Here is a 19,807-nt window from a genome sequence, read left to right as displayed (position 1 = left end):
GTGCACAGAATCACTATGTAAAACCAGTGTCAGATAAAGATGCACATTGTTAAACTTCCCAATACAGCATAGCTGCCAGTAACTCCTTGCCTAACTCTCCAAATCATGTACTGGCTGTACACTGCACATGCGCAGCGCTGTCAGACATTATGAAGCGCATTCATACAGTAGAGTGGCACAACAAGGGATTTGAAGCTCTTAATGTCAGCTTGGAAAAAAAAAAAAGCAATTTGCTTTGCTTGATACAGTCACCAGGTTTGTCAGGTTACAATACACTACAGGCCAAATTAACAAATCAGTGCTAAGCCTTACACTTCATCTCGTTGAATGAGCTGCAAGGTGTGGTATAGCTTTCTATGAATAGACCAGGTGGCATATGACTTAGCACAGTTTAGTTAACATGGCGCTGAATGTTTAATCTAGTCACCAATATAACTGGATGTGTAAATTCAACCAGTGTATAAACACTATCTCCATATTTATATGGAGAATGTAATATGCAAATCTGGGTCTATCTCAATCTTTGCCTATGGTTTTGAAGTATTGTCTCTATATGAGAACTAGAATGGAGCACTTTAGCAGCCCAGATACTACCAGTAGGGCTCAGATTTTGGCCTGCCTCCTCCTGGGTCGCCACCATTTTATTATTACCAAGGGATTTAAGAGTTATACATGCTGAATTTTAACGCATAAAAATAAACTTGAGTTTGTTTTATTTTTATCTGGGACAATTTTGGGATTCGACCTAAGGAGGATCAGATTGTAAATATAACGGAGTGTTTACTTTCCTTTTGGAAACATGTTCACATTTGAGGATCTTTTTCCGTGCATTTCTAAGGGAGATTTTAGTACGTGTAGTAAATTTACTCCATGAAGCATAGCAATTAACTGCAAAATGTTTATGTATTTTCATAATTTTTCTGTTTTCAAAGTTAGATTCTTCTAGGGGAATGTGCACAACTTCCACCACTGAAATTCAGGCTGCAATTAACTCTGTATAACATGGACAATGTAATACTGGGGTTTAAACTGCAAAGGATTGCGTCACTGCTACAGTATGTGGACGTTCTCTGTGACTGCAGTGCGTAGACTTGCTGGGTGCAAGTGTGCATGTTTACTAAATTGTGCAGTGCTGTAACGATGATTGGGACACTCGCACAATATCCAGGCAATCCACGAATAATGGTAATAGAGAAAGCAGGGTACCCCAGGTAGTGCAAAAATAGAAAAGGCTTTATTTAGAACATTAATGGGTGATAATCATGACAAAAAAAAGTCTTCCCACGCAAGTGTTGCACTTTCTCAAGGATTAACTCCTTGAGAAAGCGCAACACTTGCGTGAAACGCGTGTGTGATGGTGAGGGGGTAACCAGGCTCACTAATAACGGTCAAGCCCACCTGGTTGCCCCTGATCCATGTTTTGGGGTCCTAGAGTGTCAGCTCTTGGGCCTGACTGTTGCATATGTACTGCCATGCATTGTATGTAAAATATGCGACAAAGATTTGTGTGTCTTTTGCCTTTCCAGGAGTGCTACCAGTGGAGATTCTCAGGCTATGAGTTTCAGGGTGGACTTTGCGGTAAAAGTGTTGTCGGATTGTGTCTAGCAAGCCGGGGAGCAGAGTTGCTGGCCACCCTAAAAAATGTATCCGGGAGCCGAGTCAGATTCCCGGGTACATGTAGACCGAGACCTCCGGACATAGTCCTCCATGGAAATCAGTTACGCGGCTCACCACCAAGATGCCCTGATTCAGCACAGACTAGAAAGGTAAAGGAGGCATAGGGATTTGCATATCCCTGGTATAGTCAGGGGTCCCTAGTTTAGTGTGAGACCCCCCCCCCCAGTATATGTCCCGCGCCCCCCGAGCCCGGTATAGGGTTTCGGAGCGTCTCCAACCATCCATGAGGTTGTGAGAGTGAAATTATTTCTAAGTCCAGCTTCGGTACATTAGAAGTAACTCTGAAATTTAACCCAAGCGTTATTTGAAGCAACTTTTTAGCAAACATCTTATTGGAAGGTCTAGGAGTTCTGAAAATGAACGTGCGCATCTTTTCAGTAGATCCTAGGGGATGAGCGACTTTTGTGATATTTTTATTACCATTGTGTATAAAGGTATATATGTTTTATGCACTGTATATGAGCTGGGGAATTTCCAAGTTCCGGGTTCCAAGAGATCAGGTGGCCACCAGGCTTGGTGCCACTGAGTCTGCCCGGTTCCCAGACTTGAAAGCCACAGAGATGTCAAGGTGTTAGGACGGGCGGAGTACCGGAGTTATGCTCGAGTACCCACGTCCTGGCATGAAGGGCTATCAGGCGACTATTTGCCCGTCCCCAGACTCTGAGGAGCCTGGCCCAGCAGGGGGTTCAATATGCTAAGTGGCAGAGGTGCCAGGTTGGCGCATGCCCCTTTGCAGAATTGAAATCTGTGCCTGCCCAGCTTCAGTGTACCGGCAAATCGCTGATAGGCTGGTGGAAATATTCCCACTGGTAGTGGAAATATTCTGATTAGTTGGGGTATTCTGTGAATGGGACTGAAATCCTATAAGAAACCTAGCCAATCAGCTCAGGAAATTCTAAGCACCAAGACAGCAGCAGTAAATACGAAATCACCAAACGATGCTCTGTGAGAAATAGCAGCGAGCCGGCTTCAAGGATTTTAAGCTGAATTATTTTCTAAGTCCCGACTTTTCGCGGCTAAGTTCTACAAAATCGAATTTAGCGGTCGCGGCTGGATCTACATGCTGATTTTGAGTTCCAGGAGGTTTGGGACTTACGCGCGATCAAACTATTTCAACACTCCGGCGCTTATCCAGCGGTGACGTGTGGAACTTCATGCCGATTTTAGTTCCAGGACAAGTCCCGCTCAACTGCAAACTTTGTTTTTAGGACTGGAAAGGGCTAGGAAAGTCTATTTTTATCCCCAGACCACCAGTAAGTGTGTTTTCTTCTGCATAATTGTAATCCATTGTGTGTATGTCTGTTTCAAAGGAATAAATCTCAATTTGTTTTACTTCTTGGTTTTGCTCAGTGATATGATCCCGGTATAAAGGTGTAATTGCCTGGTCGTGACAGCGTGCGAGGATTTTTTTTTTGGCATGATTATCACCCATTAATGTTCTAAATAAAGCCTTTTCTATTTTTGCACGACCTGGGTACCCTGCTTTTTCTATTGCCATTATTCGTGGATTGCCTGGATATCGTGTGAGTGCCCCAATCATCATTACAGCATTGCAGTTACCTTTTCAGCTTTGGCGGCACCCCAGGAGGCGGTTGGTTTACTTGTAGGACAAAGTTTTGGAATTCTCTTCCCATGGGGAGATTTTAGGCATGCCTTTTTTTTTTTTTTTTTTTTTTTTAATGTGCCAAAACAAAATTTATTTTCTTGACATACTAAGCAATGTAGGGAAATGTTGCGATGGCAACAATGAAAGGCAGGCTTAAATGAGAACAAGTCCATTAAACGGAGTTGCTATGCTACATTTAAATATTTTTTTTTCAAAATAAGTATGACTAACAAAAATCCCAAGCGGAAACTCTCAGCAAAATAAAATGGTTAATGATGCAACACATTAATACTCGTTAAAAACATGAGATTTGTAACATTAATTTGCCAAACTGTCTAATGTAAGACATACGTGGCAAGGCAAAGTTAATAGATTGTTTAATAACCTGCCAACCCAATCCCTTGATTCCATAGGCTGCATTAACAGCTTGGATATTATTTTGACTAAACCCAATTATCAGAATATTTTCAGCTTTTAACACCTTTTTAGTCTTTCCCTGCATTACATTTCATACGCCGCTTTCATTATCTCAAATGGGAATGATTCAGTTATGCACAGCTGCAGCCTACAACCCCTGCTGCTAGATGGATGGACTATAGACACTAGATCTCAAATGCCAATTTATTGTCTGGCAATATTGATGTGTAGGAACTGTAAGTGCTATTCACATGGGGAAGCAGAATATAAAAACAATAATAAAAAATACAAAAATAAAAACTCATAAGAGCTGTCTAGCTTGCATCCTTTTAATTATCTCCCCATTGCAGTTATTTTCACATTTGAAGGCTTTCAGCAAACTAAATGCAAGGGATATGGCACTGTTGTGCCGAAGATAACTATAATGTACACATACAATGTCAAACAAGCAACTTAAATACTGCAGTCGTATTCAAATTATGTACACATTTCACATCCATTCAGTAGTATCATTCTAAAACAATGATAATATAAATCACACCATTTATATCGTACTCTGGCATGTTCCGTTGTAATATACCAGCGTAATCCCTTTACAATACTCATTGCAGAGACCATGAAAAATACTGTCCTTGAATAATTGACAAGGTTTAAATGTAATACTGATTGGGGTTTTTGGAAAGTCACTTTGAGACTATGCAAAACATATTCTCAGCATATTGTCAGACTGAAGTTCTCAGACTTCAAATTTTGCCATAAAAAACTGTGAATATGGAGTCCTCTAGGCACGTTCATGAACATTTTGTGTTAGAATACTTTCCTAAAACTGTTAAGACTTGCCCACATATCTTATGAATCACTAGAGATGGGCGATTCCGAGGAGGCAAAATCCAAACCGCAGCTCGGCCTGATGAACAAGGCGGCGACGAAACAAAACTTTTGCCATAGCCTTGAGATAAATGCCGCAAGAACCCTTGTTCTCCCAGTTACATCCTTAAAGTATTGGTGTGCAACAGACAGCCCATAGGCCGCACATACCCTGTGGGCCCCCCAACTGCTTCACTCTCCCTCCAGTCAACTTTTTTATGATAGCGTGCTCATGAACAGTGTCACGCTCCTCTCCTGTGCTCAACTCAAGTTCCAAGGGTAACACTAGGAACGGGGAAGTATTAACGAGTGCACCAGCATTAAGCAGATGCCTTTGTGTGGGCAAGCGCTCCTACCCCTGCTGCTCCCAGAGCTCCAAGAAGAGACAAAGAACAGTACAATCCCTCTATGTCACAATCTCTCTCCTTTCATGGCATGCTCTCCCCCAATATCACCCACCTCTTCACTTCACCTCTCCCACCATGTGTTCTACTGCCTCAGCGAATGTTAAAAAGGGCCACATGTTACTCTTGAGAGCTTTGACACATTTTGTTTGTGCCATTGTTTACTACAGAAAGAATATAAACAAATATTTTGCTTAGTTTTGGCAGCCTATAATACAGTATGTGGGGCAAATTGTGAACCATTTACTACTATTGAATGTGTTGATGTAACAGGCATATCCTTCCTTATTGTAGTAACTTGCAGAAGCCGTCTCTACAGCTCAGTTGAACAACCTTGTTAATGTACTGTAAGGATAATACAGTAGCTGGCAAATACTATACAATACCCAAAACAACTGAGTGCCTCCCAGTCCACTAGTCTGGGGCGTCATTTAGTGCATATCTACAATGCAACTTTCTAAAAACACTGAAACAATTGTTACATATCAATGTGAAAATCTGTTAGATACAGAGAGTCCCTCATTCAATCTGTAGTCTTGGAATCTGGATGCTGAATATGTCAATACATTGAAATTTCCGCTTGTTCTATTTCAACCATGAGCACATTCTACTGCAATTTAGCATATCCAGTTGTGATGATGTGCAGATTAAAGCAGTTTTAAGAAGCATATATATATATATATATATATATATATATATATATATATATATATATATATACAGTATGTTTGTTTTTTAGAGTTAAAAATAATGATTTTCTTAAACTCTAGCTTCTGAGGTTACGATGATAACCTTTGGACTGCACTGGGCTCTAGAGAGAGATGCATTTAAACACCACGGGCACAAATTTCAAATGCTTATATCTCCAGAAAAGAGCATCAGATTTTAAAAATAAAGACTGCAGTGGAAAAGAGCAAGAAGAGATATGTTAAACTACAAGAATAAAATGGTGATCAGCAGGGACTGCTGCTTTAACACTGAGCGCGGTCACGAGACAGCCCTTGGAAAGTGGACACGTGACCGCTGACCAGAAATGGAGGTATCCTCTTCTTCCATTTCCCTATAGTTCAGTTCGCAGGACACGATCTAAGCTGAAGAAAAAAGCACTCTGGGCGTGACGTAGCCACATAATGGGGCCCCTGCAGTGCCAAACCCATGAAGCCTTGGGGCATCAAGAAGGATTAAAGAGCTCTCGTTCTTAAAAATGAAATCCGTCAAATCCTTCTTAGTGCAAATACTACTTAGTGATATTTCAGGTCCAATGTGTTAAACTTTTTTCCCAGTTGGGTTTATATTTCCCAAGAATCAAAAGTCTCCAAGACGCACCAACTTCACACATCTACATTTCAACACCCCTCTCAATTTTATCACATTAGCTGCACCCAAAAACCTTAATAATTAGTAGCACCATAGACTTTAATGCACAGGTATAATCAACCATTTTAAATACTGAAATGTAAATCAAACGATTGAGAGTTATATGCATAAAGTATGGCAGCTCCAAGCGCTAATTAACGACATTTTATATCCAAAAAATTTTTTTATAAACAATACTTTGAAATGAAATTATACCTGTATAGCGATTCTATACTTTAAGTAGAAATCAAATAAGCTTTGTAAAGTTTGTTAGGAAACATTCTGGAATCTACCTTCAAAGTCACATAGCTATAATTAAAGATGTCAGAACAAACCTTCTGGTTCTCTTCTATCTCTTTTCTCATTTCTTGGTTTAATGCAATTCTAGTCAATGATCTGAGGAAAAATAGATATATTAAAATGAATTAGGCAGCTTCTTTACATATATTGTGGATAACTCAAATTGTAACTGAATACTTTATAGTTTTGATACCTTTTATTAGAGCAAAATGTAAATGCATTTACATATAGTTATGTATGAGATCATACCATGTAGGACAATTCTGGCACGATTATGGAGTCAACGTGATCTTAAAGCTGCAGTTCAGTCTTTTTTTTTTTACATTTTTTTTTTACTTCAATAGTTTCATGTGTGCAATCTCTAATTAGCTAAAGAACTGTATAGCTGCAGCTCAATTCGTTTTCCATGTATTGATAGGTCGAAATTTGGTGACATATTAAAAGCTGGCATTTGTTTATAATCTGCTTGACTGGCAGTGGAAGCTCATGAATATTCATGAGCATTTATGCACTGACAAGTGCTAGAGGGAGGGCAGGGCTGACAAAGGGGTGTGCCAGGGCTTGTGACAGGACATGAAGGGGCAGTGCCTTAGCAAATGGCTGTTAAAATAGAATACAAGAAATTTGGTCTTTCAAAGTTGTTTTTTTAAAAACAGAAAATGATAAAAGTATTTTTTCTTACTACAGAACTGATTTATTAAAAAAAACACACATGCAGGATATTGACTGAACTGCAGCTTTAACCATTCATGCAAAACATCCAACTATTTTCTGTTGACATGTATTGGTCTTTTCCAACTGATAATCAACAAAACAATTGACCCCTACACTCTTGTACAGAAGAACCAGTTACAATTCTAAAAGTAATTCACTTAGTGCTCTTTACACCTAGAGGGACTAAAAATGCTGGCAAAATTGTCAGTTTCTGTCATGCACGTTATGCTTTTCAGTGCAAAAGACATTGCAATACACTGAGCGTCCCTGCGGCACAGAAGTGGTTGAGTGAAAATGGTCTCCGCTGAGATTTTTGTTACTGCTGTAGCTTCCAATACACAACCAAAGGAGCAAAATATTATGGTTTAAAAAAAAAAAAAAAAAGTTAACTTTTTTTCTGTAGTATTTGACAATGCATACTGCATTTTATTTTTTTCAATTCAACAATGCCATTTTAACGAATTTTAATATAATGAGCATTCTTTGATTTCTATAGCAGGTTTTAGCACACCTGCCCAGTAGTGCAAGTTCTCTAACACGTTCCTGTGTGAAATAATTTGTTGCCAATGTTCCCAGTAGTTTGAGCTATAAACTGTAACAATAGATAATGTTGCCTTCATAATACGGATACATTGTGGTTGCTGGGTTACACTGATTGCAGGATTGATTGAAACTGAAAGGTAGCCATTACGTGAACATGGGGAAGCAGGATTTTTGTTGATCGTTCATGGGAGAACGAATCGATCGGCAGCTTAGGAAATTAATTTTCGTGAAAGGTAATAAATATATATTTTTAAAGTACTGTGAGTAATGTTGCTTTGATAAAGTACAGTAACTGAGTGGTTGCAAGTCATGTAAAGGTAGGTCAGAAAAAGCAAGAACTGTTTTATACAATTTCAACATTCCCTTATTCAGTGCTATAATGATATTCCTGGAATATAACTCAGATTGGCAATAATACACATGGCATTCATTCTAGATCACCGCTTTGTAGTTCAGAAAAGGATATCATTTCTTCTCCATGAAGGAGAATCATAGGCAATACGACCGATGTAATATTGTTCACATGACAGCAAAGACCAAATGTCAGCGGCACTTTTTTTCCCCGACATGAGAATTCTTTTTTTAATGTATAGATTGACCGGTACGATATTCAATCATAACAGTTCCTATTAGGTATGCAGTTAGACAAGAGATAAGCATCTCTGGTCAGACCTGCCATATGTTGCTCTGGTGTGGTTATCATAAATTGAAAATATGTAGACATATTTGTTAATTTTGCCACATTTTTTGTGCCATTAAAGAAAAAATGGAGGGAAAAAAAAACAAAAAACAATACAGCTGCCGAGTCACCAACACATGATATACCAACAATATTTAATCTTTCTATTAGCCACTGGAGCACAGCTGACCCAAGTCACCACATTGAAACACTTTTAAGTTCCTTAGTATTGAGGCACATAGCGTATTTTATAAATAGACACCATGATGAAGCGTTATACACGCAAAACGCGTTGTGTTGCTGTTGCCTCTTTAGGGGTCCCCTGTATGATCCATTCAAATCATCTATTTTTTATATACGAGCTCCCTTTAGATCATTTTTTTGCTGTGGATGGTGTTCTCCGTTTTTTCTTCTTCCTCTTTGCCATTTTATAAATGCGTCCACTTTTGATCTACGTTACTTGATAAACGTAAGGGCCACAAAGTCATAACATTGAGCTATCTGCTGCCAACTTTGTGGATTGCAGATTGATGGGGTGACCAAGCATTGTTAGTGGCACCTGATGGCTAAATTTGGTATTCTAGAACAAACTTTGGTTAACGCAACCTAATATTTTTCTCTGAGGTAAATGTCTGGACAGTTAGCCTCAGGTATAATAGATTCATATTCCCACTGTACTCAGGCTTTTCTCCCTAATCCATTTTGCTCTACAGCATCCACAGGTAAAACATATATCTTACTTGGCTATTGTACACACTGAGGCTAGACTACTTAAATGTGGAGTTCTTTAGTAATGTGTATTTTATTTGGAAGATTAGAACCTTATCCAACGGTCTCAAAAGTGGCAAGAAGGTGCCAACGGGTATTCAAAAAGATATACAGTATAGTGGCACTTGTGCTTGTAGGTTTAACTATACGAAGAAAGCTTGAACAATATATCCTGCTAAAGTGGGAAAGGTACTTGCCATCATGCAAATGATGTCAGCATGGCAAATAAGGCCTCAACCCCCAAATATGAAACACACCAAAACAAAAAGGCAATGGCCCTCATTCTCGGGAGGCTGGAATGTCCCTGGGCTTGAAAGTGCTCCGGAAGAAGGCAGAGGGTGCTAAGAATACCCAGAAGTTAAACAAAAGCTGTAATTCAAACCTAAACTTGGCTGCCGACAACAGATGAACTTCTCCAGTCAAACAGCACTGCAAGAACTGGAAGATCAACTTGAAAAATATTAAATGGGATATTGTTGGCCTTCGTGAAGTTAAAAGAAAAGATTAAGGACTCTGAGCACAAAAGCAGACACCCATTCTATTACAGAGGTTCAGATAATGGAAAAATCAGTGGAATAGGCTTAATGTTAACCAGATATGGAGAAGCAACATGTAGTGGAGTATGAAAGCGTATCAGAAAGAGCAGCCAGAATTGTCTTTCAGTTGACAAAGATATACAGGCTTCAAATAAGCCAAAATCACATCAACATCAAGTCACACACAGTATGAAGTGGAAGACTTCTACCATAAAATTAACACACTTGGTGAAGTAAATGGTCACCTCAAGATCAATATTTGAGATTTCAATGCAAAGATTAGTGCCCATCAGAAAGACGAAGCATTAGTTGGTAAGCACGGTTACGGTAACATGAATGAACGTGGGACAGATTGGTACAATTTCCAGAATGTAAAAACTTCTACATGATGAATTCATGCAAATAGAAAAAGGACGTCAAATTTGACCTAATGGAGTCAAGAATGAAATGGGCTATATCCTATCAATCAAGAAACATGATGGGTTAAGACTGCACAAATCATGATCATGGTTCGCTGCAGATTACATCTGAATGTTAAGTTCGAAATTAGAAAACAGATAAAAAATTTGTTTTTAAAAAAGACAAAAACAATCAACAGCAATAACTTTAAGAATAACAGCATAGAATTTCAACAAACCTGAAAATGTGCTACAGCTTGCGCAAAATGTATGTGGACACTAACAAATGATTATGAAGAACTTATGAGAATTGTACAGATGTAACCTTTCCTTATGGCCCAGTGTCCGTGGGATATTGTAAAGCACATCGGAAACACTCCACAGCACAGACCATAGCAGGCTGTAATGGCCCATCGGATTAACACAGCGGGGGTCCCTGCATTTGAATGGGACTCGCGCTGTGTGAATCCTACCTGGCTGCTCCTGTCTGTAAGAGACACGCACTAAGAGTGAGCCTGAATCAGTCACTTTCTCTGCGCGCCTCTAACAGGCGATCGCGGTGCTTTTATTTTAATAACACAGTATTGTAGCAGGGGGTCTCAGGAGCTGAACCACATTAATTTCAGGTCCGGGGACCCCCTGCTTCACAAGTTACAGGCCCCCGTTATGGGGTGCCGGTATTCCCGCCATAAGATTTAAACAAAGCAACGGGATACCGGCAACCCATAAGAGGGCCTGCAACTCGGGAATCAGGGGGTGCACAAGGCTGAAATTAATGCGGTTCAGCTCTGGATACCCCATGCTTCAATACTGTCGTATTAAAATAAAATAAAAGCATCTTCATTACCTTAGCGGCCATCCGCTAAGGCAAAGAAGGGGTTAAGTCACAGTACCTGGTTTATTGGGGGTAGCGGGGGTGAGTGAAGGGGGTAGTTGCCCAAGGGTGGGTGGTTAGGCCTACCGGGAAGGTTGTGGGAGGGGTTAACCCCTTCATTACCTTAGCGGTAGTAACAGCTATGTTAAGGAAAGGGTTAACCTCTCCCACTACCCACCCAAAGGCCAAACCACCGACCCTGGGGCAACTACCCCCTTCACCCACCCCCTCTACACCCAATAAACAATAAAAACACCACTACAATACATTGAACAACTCCCTCCCCCCTCAATACATAACCAAAACATTACCCAGCCAGCATATAGTAAATTAAAGTTGCACTTACCCCTGCCAGGATGATAGCCCCCACCCCCCTCTTTTTCATTGGGCACCGACCGTAAAAAAAACAAACAAAAAAAAAAAAAACTATTGGCCACTAACCCCTTAATCACCTTAGCAATTATTAACCACTATGGTAATTAAGGGGTTAACCCTCCCTTCTGCTACCCACCCAGGAGGCCTATCCACCCTCCCCGGGGCAACTATCCCCATGCCCATTCATTGCCATTGTTTACCACTGTGACAATCAATGGGAAAAGGTTGTGGGGTTAGTTACTACCGCTAAGGTAATGAAGGGGGTTAACCCCTCCCGCAACCTTCCCAGTAGGCCTAACCACCCACCCTGGGGCAACTACCCCTTCACCCACCCCTCTATCCCTAATAAACCAGGTACTCTGTCTTAACCTTTTATTGCCTTAGCGGCTAGCTTTAGGATTAGTAGATTCCAAAAAAGCATTCGATCCTGTCTATACACAGTCCTAGATACATTAAGACAAAATTTTAAAGAAGCGTGTATTGATATTATAAAGAACATTTACGAGACTGTCACAACCATTAGATTACATGAAGATACAAGCAAAATAAGGATCAGCAAGGGATTGCGGCAGAGATACACCATGTCATCAAAGCTTTTCACTGCAACACGAAGAATTGGAATAAAAAAATAATTAAAAAAAAAATAATAATCAAATGGTGAGCAGTTTGGGAAATTAAATTGAAAATACTGCATAGGTAGTATTATGCACCAGTCCGATTTTATTCATTTTTCCCAGCAACCTCACCCCTTTGTTGACGCAAATCGGCACATTTAAACACATATGGTGGGCACGCCCCAAAATTACTATATTCTTGGGGGAAATAAGAGGTTAATAAAAAAGGTCACAGAGCCCCATCCTGGAATATAGAAACGGTGCTAAAGCAAATGTCCACAGAGGACATGGACAGGAACTTTGACTCATTGCTAACACACATCCTTTCATCAGCAAAAGCTGCGATAGCGAGGCACTGTAAGCAGGCAGCAGGCCGACCCCCTGTCAATTACAGTAGTTTGAAATAAGATCAATTATATAATGACCATGGAAAAAAAAAAAACTTACAACACTAATCCTGGACAGACAACAGATTCCAGAGGAGTTGGGAACCATGGGTGACCCACTGTGAACTGAACCAACCTAACTCCCGACAGGTTGGCTTGTTGAAATAAGGTATATGTATCAATGGCAATTTAAAAAGCAAAATGAATGTTCTCCAAATAAAGATAACTGGGAAATGGACCCCCAAAACCCTTCCCTTTTTTGATTTCTGTAACCCCTTCAACCACTTGTATTTTATTGGTTTTACAAATTATAAGTTTAAAGAAACAAAAACAATGAATATTTTTGAGTCCCCTACGATTTGCAGATGACATTGTTATTTTTGCGAGAAGACCTCCAGCAACAAATTGGAGAGCTAACCGATGCAAGTAAGAATGTGCATCTCCTGTATGAATCTCAGCAAGACCAAAGTGATGTTCAACAAATGTGTCATCTGCAAAGATTGAAATAAATTGAACTAGAAGTTGCAAACTATGTCTACCGTGGCCGACAAATAACAATGGATGGGAACCTTTTGAATAAAATCAATAGGAGAATAAATGATGGGGTGGAGCACATTTGGAAGAAACAGGACAATATTTCAAAGGAACCTTCAACTGTACCTCAAAAAGAAAGTTTTCAACCAGTGTATTCTGTCCATGGGCACATATGGATGTAGCACTTGGACCCTACATGATAAAATAATTCAGAAACTTCAGACAACACAGAGTATTGACTGAAGAGACAGGAAAAAGAATGAATGGCTTTGAGACCAAAACAAAAAAAAAAAGTCTGAGACATGACAAGAGTGAAGAAATTAAAATGGCATTGGGCCAGAAAGATCACAAGAAGAAATGACCATCGTTGGATAAAAATGGTCCTCGACTGTATTCCAAGAGAGATTAAAAGGCCAAGACGACGACCAAAAGTAAGATGGGAGGATGAAATCATAAAATGTATTGGAGCAACGTGAAAAAAAGGCTTGCAACCGCTGTACCTAGAAGATCATTGGTGAAGGCCTTCATCCAGCAGTGGTCGACAAGAGCGGAATAGGATTGATAGAGATACATAGTGTCTATATGTATTTATAAAATGAACAAAGAAACTGCGCACTAATTGTATAATATTGTGATAATAAATTGATTTCAAGTGAAAAATACTTGTAATAAAGTAAAAGTAAAACGATACTTCACATCAAGATATATCTCAATCAAAGAGCACTTAAATTGAAGGAAATTAGAACACAAATGTGTTACTAATGTGAAAAAGTATGTGTCAAAAACGGGATCGAGGGGGCGCGCATGCAGCATCGAGGAGGATAGGAGCACTCTGAAGATTGAAAGCCACCCTCAGTGTCCCATTACCTACTGAAAGCAGCCTGTCTGGTTCACGAAATCCAAGATGGCGCCCGCACAGGAACAACAGGATCAGCCACAACAACAAGGGAGAAACTTTGACACAGATCAAGATACAGAAGAAAATTCCCAAAATCACCAGAAAATTCCCAAATCACCCTTAAAAAAAAAAAAAAAAAAAAAAAAAAAAAGTTTAGAGAGATGCAGGGTGTCTTTCAAGTGGCTCTTGATAAGGCTGTTGCTGAATTTAGGGCAGATGTGACTTCCCTGACAGAGCGAACATTGCAGCTGTAAAATAAACTCGAAGAATCCCTGCAGAGTCAGGGTTCAATAGAAGACTAGCTTTTCAGACTTAATGACAAAATCAGGAACCTGAATGACACGGTCGATGATTTGGAAAACCAGATATGGCGAGAGGGGTTAACCAGGCCAATAATAAAGGCATTATACCCGGCTGGTTAACCCTATACCCTGTTGGGAGTGAAGGGGTTAAAATGTATTATCCCTATAATCCCATGTTTTCCCCTACACCACCACTATTAACCTTAATCTCTGTTGGGACGGAAGGGGTTAAAGTGTATTGTCACCCCAATATCATATTTTCCCCTCCACCATCTTTATTGTCCCCATTTTGCAGCTCACTCCATAGCTGCAGTAATAGCAATGTATGTGAATTGGGCAAATTGTATTTCAGACACAGGGCGCAAGCTAGCACTCTAATTTTTGGAGTGCAGCTAGCTAAGGATGTACTAAGCCCATACATATTGTTTGGTGTCCCCCACACATACAGAAAGTGTGTGTATGTGTATATGTGTGTATATGTGTGTATGTGTGTATGTGTGTGTATGTGTGTGTATGTGTGTGTGTATATGTGTGTATATATGTGTGTGTGTGTGTGTGTGTGTGTATATATATGTGTGTGTATATATATGTGTATGTATGTGTGTGTGTGTGTGTGTGTGTGTGTGTGTGTGTGTGTGTGTGTGTGTGTGTGTGTGTGTGTGTGTGTGTGTGTGTGTGTGTGTGTGTGTGTGTGAGAGTGTGTATGTGAGTGTGTATGTATGTGTGTATGTATGTGTTAGTTATGTTTTAAAAGGTACCGGCAGGAAGCTTTTCCTGTCAGCCCAGCAATGAATGTATTAACATGCATATATGTCAAGAGTAAATGAGCGGAGGGTCTTTCATCTCCGCACTTCAAAGTGCCCCCTGTGAAGTGAATGCCGCAATGTCTAGAGAAGTGCCGGAGTTGAAAAGCCTCAGAGAGCCACGGTGTTAGAGTAGCCAGGATATCCCTGAGTACCAAATCCTGGTAAACAGTATGGGGCAGTCACACTTGGTAGCCAAATCCAAGACTTACTGTCGCCAGGTAAGGCGCTGCTCCGTGCAAACCAGGAGGCAGCTCCCTCCTTTACTACGAAGTACTGGCAAGTCTGGGATGGGGGGGGGGGAAAGTGTTCCCACGGAAGGGATTGGGTGTGTATGTTAGGTATAGGACCCTTAACCCTATAAAAATGCCTGCAGCCCAGTCCCAGTCAGATTCGCCTGATTTTAACAACGATTCAACCAAGTTCCAGCGTCAGCGGTTCCGGAGTGTGAGGGGTTAATCATATCGTAACCAAGGATCATCCCCCTCTTCTGGAATTCGTTAGAGCCAAGGGTTCCTGAACGAACCCTGCAAGGACTGAACAAACTTTTTCCTGTTGGCTGAGATATAGGGCTGGCAAGTTGTGCCCTAGCCAGGAACTGCTACATGGATCCTTTTGCGCACCCACTTGGGTGCCCAGAGACTTTGTTTCGTTCCAAGGATATTTGTTTCCGTTTCTCCACCCCAGTAAGTGTTTTATTAAGTGCAAATTGTGATGTGTGTGTCTGAAAAGAAATAAATTACAATTTATTTTACTCAACTAGTATGCCCAGTCCAGAATCCTAGTATTAATGTGTAGATAAGACCTGGTCTACCGTGACAAGCTTATATTTACTGGTGGCAGCGTCGGAACGCTGACAGCCTAGTCTCCTGCGAGATTCTATAACAGTGGGGAAACTCGTAGATTGCGAGCTCTCCGGACAAGTGGTAACTTACACACGCTTCACAAGAGCACAAGATATTTCCCTGTCCCCTTTGCCCATCCCACACCATGAGTAACCGCTCAGGAGGACTTAGAGCTTGGAGGAGGACTTAGAGCTTCATGAGGCCAGCATGGCCCCACCAGAGGGGAATGCCCCGTAGCTGCTGTGGCAGCAGACGCTAGTCAGTCCGGAGAGCAGGAGGTCCTTCCAGCTCCGGGGCTGCAAAGAAATGGGGAGGGTGCCGGTGACCTCCAGGATAGTGGTGGCTTGGCGCCAGGGAGTGCGGAATGGGTAGTCGCTGCAGCTGCCGGACTTACCGTCCCATGGCTCACTGCACTTCTTACTGCATGAGGAGAGGGGTTTAGCACCGCAGAGTGGGTATAGCTTCTGGCAACAGTGCTTGGAAGATCCCCCTACTCCCACCTTGTAAACAGGGAACAAGAGCTTCCCCGGGCGGACCACCACAGCTTCAGCAAGATCGTAGATGGCACAGACGACATTGATGCCTTTTTCAATGACTTTGAAACGCAGTATTCCCGGTTCCGAATTCCACGCAGGGACTGGGTGGTCAGACTGCGACCACTGTTATCTGGTAAAGCCAAACCGACTGTGCAGGGTATTCCACGCGTGGATGCTGATGACTACGGTCATGTGAAAAGTAGATTGCTGACCCAGTACGCCCTGACCCCAGAAGCATACATTGGCAAGTTCTGGATGGAGGGGAGGTGGGGGAGAGGGAGTACTCACCGGGGAGTCCTTTGCCGACAATGCCGGCGTATGGCCTTACCCGGGACTCAGTGGGTGGAGTGGGGTTACAAAATTCTATACCCTACTGGACTTGGTGTTTCAAGAGCAGCTATTGCAGCAGCGCTCCTCGGCCATGAGGGCATGGGTCTTTGATTACAAACCTAAGACCTATGAGGAGGCTGCAAGGATGGCTGATGAGTATGTGACCAGCAGGGCTGCAATGGATGAGGCAGCAGCTCCCAAAGGAGTGGCCCGCACAGCCAAGGGATCTAAAACCACCTCTCAAGCCTGCAGCAGAAGGCGACGCACCCCAAGCTGCAGAGTTTAGACATGAGAGGCGGTGGTTTTCCTGCAACAAAGTCGGTCACCTCAGGTCAGACTGCCCGAACCAGGACCAGTCTGGCAGACCCCATCAGGAGCAACGATCACCAGCTGTGAGGCCGGTTGACCATGTGCGACTGGCACACACAGAGGAGCCAAGCACAGCCGTGGAATCAACCCACAGAGGGACGTCCACGGGAGAACCTGCCCTTGCCACCTCTGCAGCGGAGATCGGAGGACATCAGGTTGCGTCAGTGAGGATGAAGCCCAGTGATGTCCGGGTGACCATTGGGGACCGGCAAGCGGACGGCTTGCTGGACTGTGGTGCCACCATTACCCTGGTACGCCCTGATATGGTGCAGCCAGAGGATTTGCTCCCGGGCACCGCGATGCAAGTGACCATGCCAGATGGAGGACCGTGGTCACTCCAGGTTGCCTGGGTCTTTTTGGATTGGGGTGCTGATCGTGGCATGAGGGAGGTGGGGGTATTGCCTGGGTTAGATGCCGCAGTTTTGCTCAGTAATGACTTGGGGCATGTTACCTGTGTGTTCACATCAGAACTGGCTCCTGTTGCAGCGATTCCTAGGATCCAGTCATCAGGGATCACCACAGAATTAACCCCTGTTCCCCTGCATTTGGGACCAACAGTTCCAGCAGTCTCTGCGGAGACCAGACAGGTAAGCCAGACTACTGAGTCGCAACCAGTGACTGACTTACTGTTCCCTTTACCTGTCCCTGTTTCCCCTGACTTAGAGACAAAGGGTGTCGCAGGGGTTGTCCACGAAGCAAGTCATATGTATATATGTGTACGTACAGTACACACCACCATTTAAAAGGAGTGCTCTAAAAAAAAAATAAGCCACTCATTTTAAATTTAGATTGAACAAAAGACTATTTTAAGATGATTAAGGCCAAATGAAGTATATTGAAAGACACAAAACATTTTTTTAAAAATCAGTACGAGTTTACCAAGTACATTTATCAGCCAAAAGTAATGTTTAAACATGAGGTATATGGGGCAGTAAAGTAAAAAGGAGACATTATAGCACGAATGATTGTTTGCAAAAGCAGCACGGAAACCAGTCATAAAACTCTCAATTCCAACTGAATGAAATGCCAGTCATTTTATTGGCTCTATAAAGTATCTATAGCAAACATGTACATGATTTCCTGAGAAAGTTATTATGTACAAACACATCCGAATTCAAATCCTAGATTGAATGAAAGCAACACTGTAAACTTGTCAAGAAATATATACATATATACATACACACAACAATCACAACAGTTGTGCAGAATTGCTATTTGATGACAACGTCTATATAATTTTCATCCAGCCAAAGTATAAATACAATTACACAGGTGTAAAAATTAAACACTGGAAGGTGTGTGGATCTTCTCAAAAGGGCTCACCTGAAAGATTTTCTATGGAGAGAACATTAGAAAAGCACAATTGCAGGAAAAAGATAGTTGTATGTTTTAACCCTTTGAGTGCCTCATGACAGTTACATTAAAAATACATTTAAACAATCTCGTTATTTTAGGGGAGATCGCATCAGAATGCGACGTGCAATGACGGTAACCGGAAGGGACTCCTCCCCTTCCATCATCAGTAACAGAGCGGTAACGTGATCGCGAGTGCTGAAGGGGCCCCGGCACTCCGGCTCCGCGGCACGTCCGGTACTCGAAGGGTTTAACTAGTGGCAATTTGATTGCCTTTGTTGGCATGTAGAATTTGTCTTTTATTTCTACTAAAAATAAGAGTGAGAACCCCCACCCTCATTTTGGTTTGTATGTAATAAAGTAACCTTTTTATAATAAAATTATATCTATTATTTTGACATTATTTTTACACATTTATAACCATTCTGTCGTCAGTTATTTGATCGTCTGTTCCTCACATCACCAACAGAAAAGATATACTATACCAATCAAGATACTATACCAATCAAGAAAGTAGCTCCTTGAGAACGGCGGTCTTGATCAGCTCTAGATACAAGTGTAACACCCGTACGCCAACCCAGCCCCCCCAAGGGAGATTTGCTGGTAGATAGGTGTTAGTGGTGCTGACCTGTTGGTTCTCAGGAGGCTCCGTGATATTGTAGGGAGTGGGGGCACAGGATACTCTTTAGAGATAGTGCAGCACCTCCATCCGGCAGAGCTCCTGCCATAGACAGGGGTTGATTCCCAAAGGAACTTCCATGGTGTGGATAAAAAAATCTGGAGAACCACAGGTCAATGCAACAGATTTATTGCAACTGAACAGAACATAACTAGTCCCCTTTCTTCCAGTATCCCAGCCCAGGGGTACCATCCCTTCCCTGGGCAGGACATGACTAGTCACCCCAGGAGTTCAGGCCTCTAGACTAGTATGAGCACCCTCACCCCCTTAGGGGCAAGGCAGAAACACAGCCCTTTGAACCCAGCAAGAGAACCCTCCAGCCACCAGTACATTTCGAAGGGAGTCAACTTTTATACCAGGGGTGTGCCCCACTACTAAGCCCCAGTAACTGGGCAGTACCACTGGAGTGAGCCCACCCTCCTGGCACATGCTCCAACTGTTTCCTGACACAGTAGCCAGAGGTTAAATGGCGACATACTCCCACTGGGGGAAAAACCTAAATCGACCCCGTATGAGGCACATTATATAAAGCCCACACCCTCTATATTTATATAATAAAAATACAATGGCATGGTACAACAATATAACAATAAAACTTTACAACAGGTTCCTTCCCTAGGAAGAACAGAACACAGGAGCATAAG

At 41.9% G+C, this 19,807-nt stretch overlaps 1 protein-coding gene across 1 annotated transcript in view; it reads right to left on the bottom strand.

Annotated features, from left to right (window-relative positions):
- UGGT2 (UDP-glucose glycoprotein glucosyltransferase 2) overlaps positions 1 to 19,807 on the bottom strand; it is a 248,351-nt gene that overhangs the window by 190,404 nt on the left and 38,140 nt on the right. Inside the window, exon 10 of the mRNA XM_075590844.1 lies at positions 6,663 to 6,723. Coding sequence (XP_075446959.1) covers positions 6,663 to 6,723 — 61 coding nt within the window. The remainder of the gene's footprint in view (positions 1 to 6,662; positions 6,724 to 19,807) is intronic.

Source organism: Ascaphus truei, chromosome 3 (assembly GCF_040206685.1).
Source record: "Ascaphus truei isolate aAscTru1 chromosome 3, aAscTru1.hap1, whole genome shotgun sequence".
Classification (NCBI taxonomy): Eukaryota; Metazoa; Chordata; class Amphibia; order Anura; family Ascaphidae; genus Ascaphus; species Ascaphus truei.
This window is presented reverse-complemented; position numbering and strand designations above follow the sequence as displayed.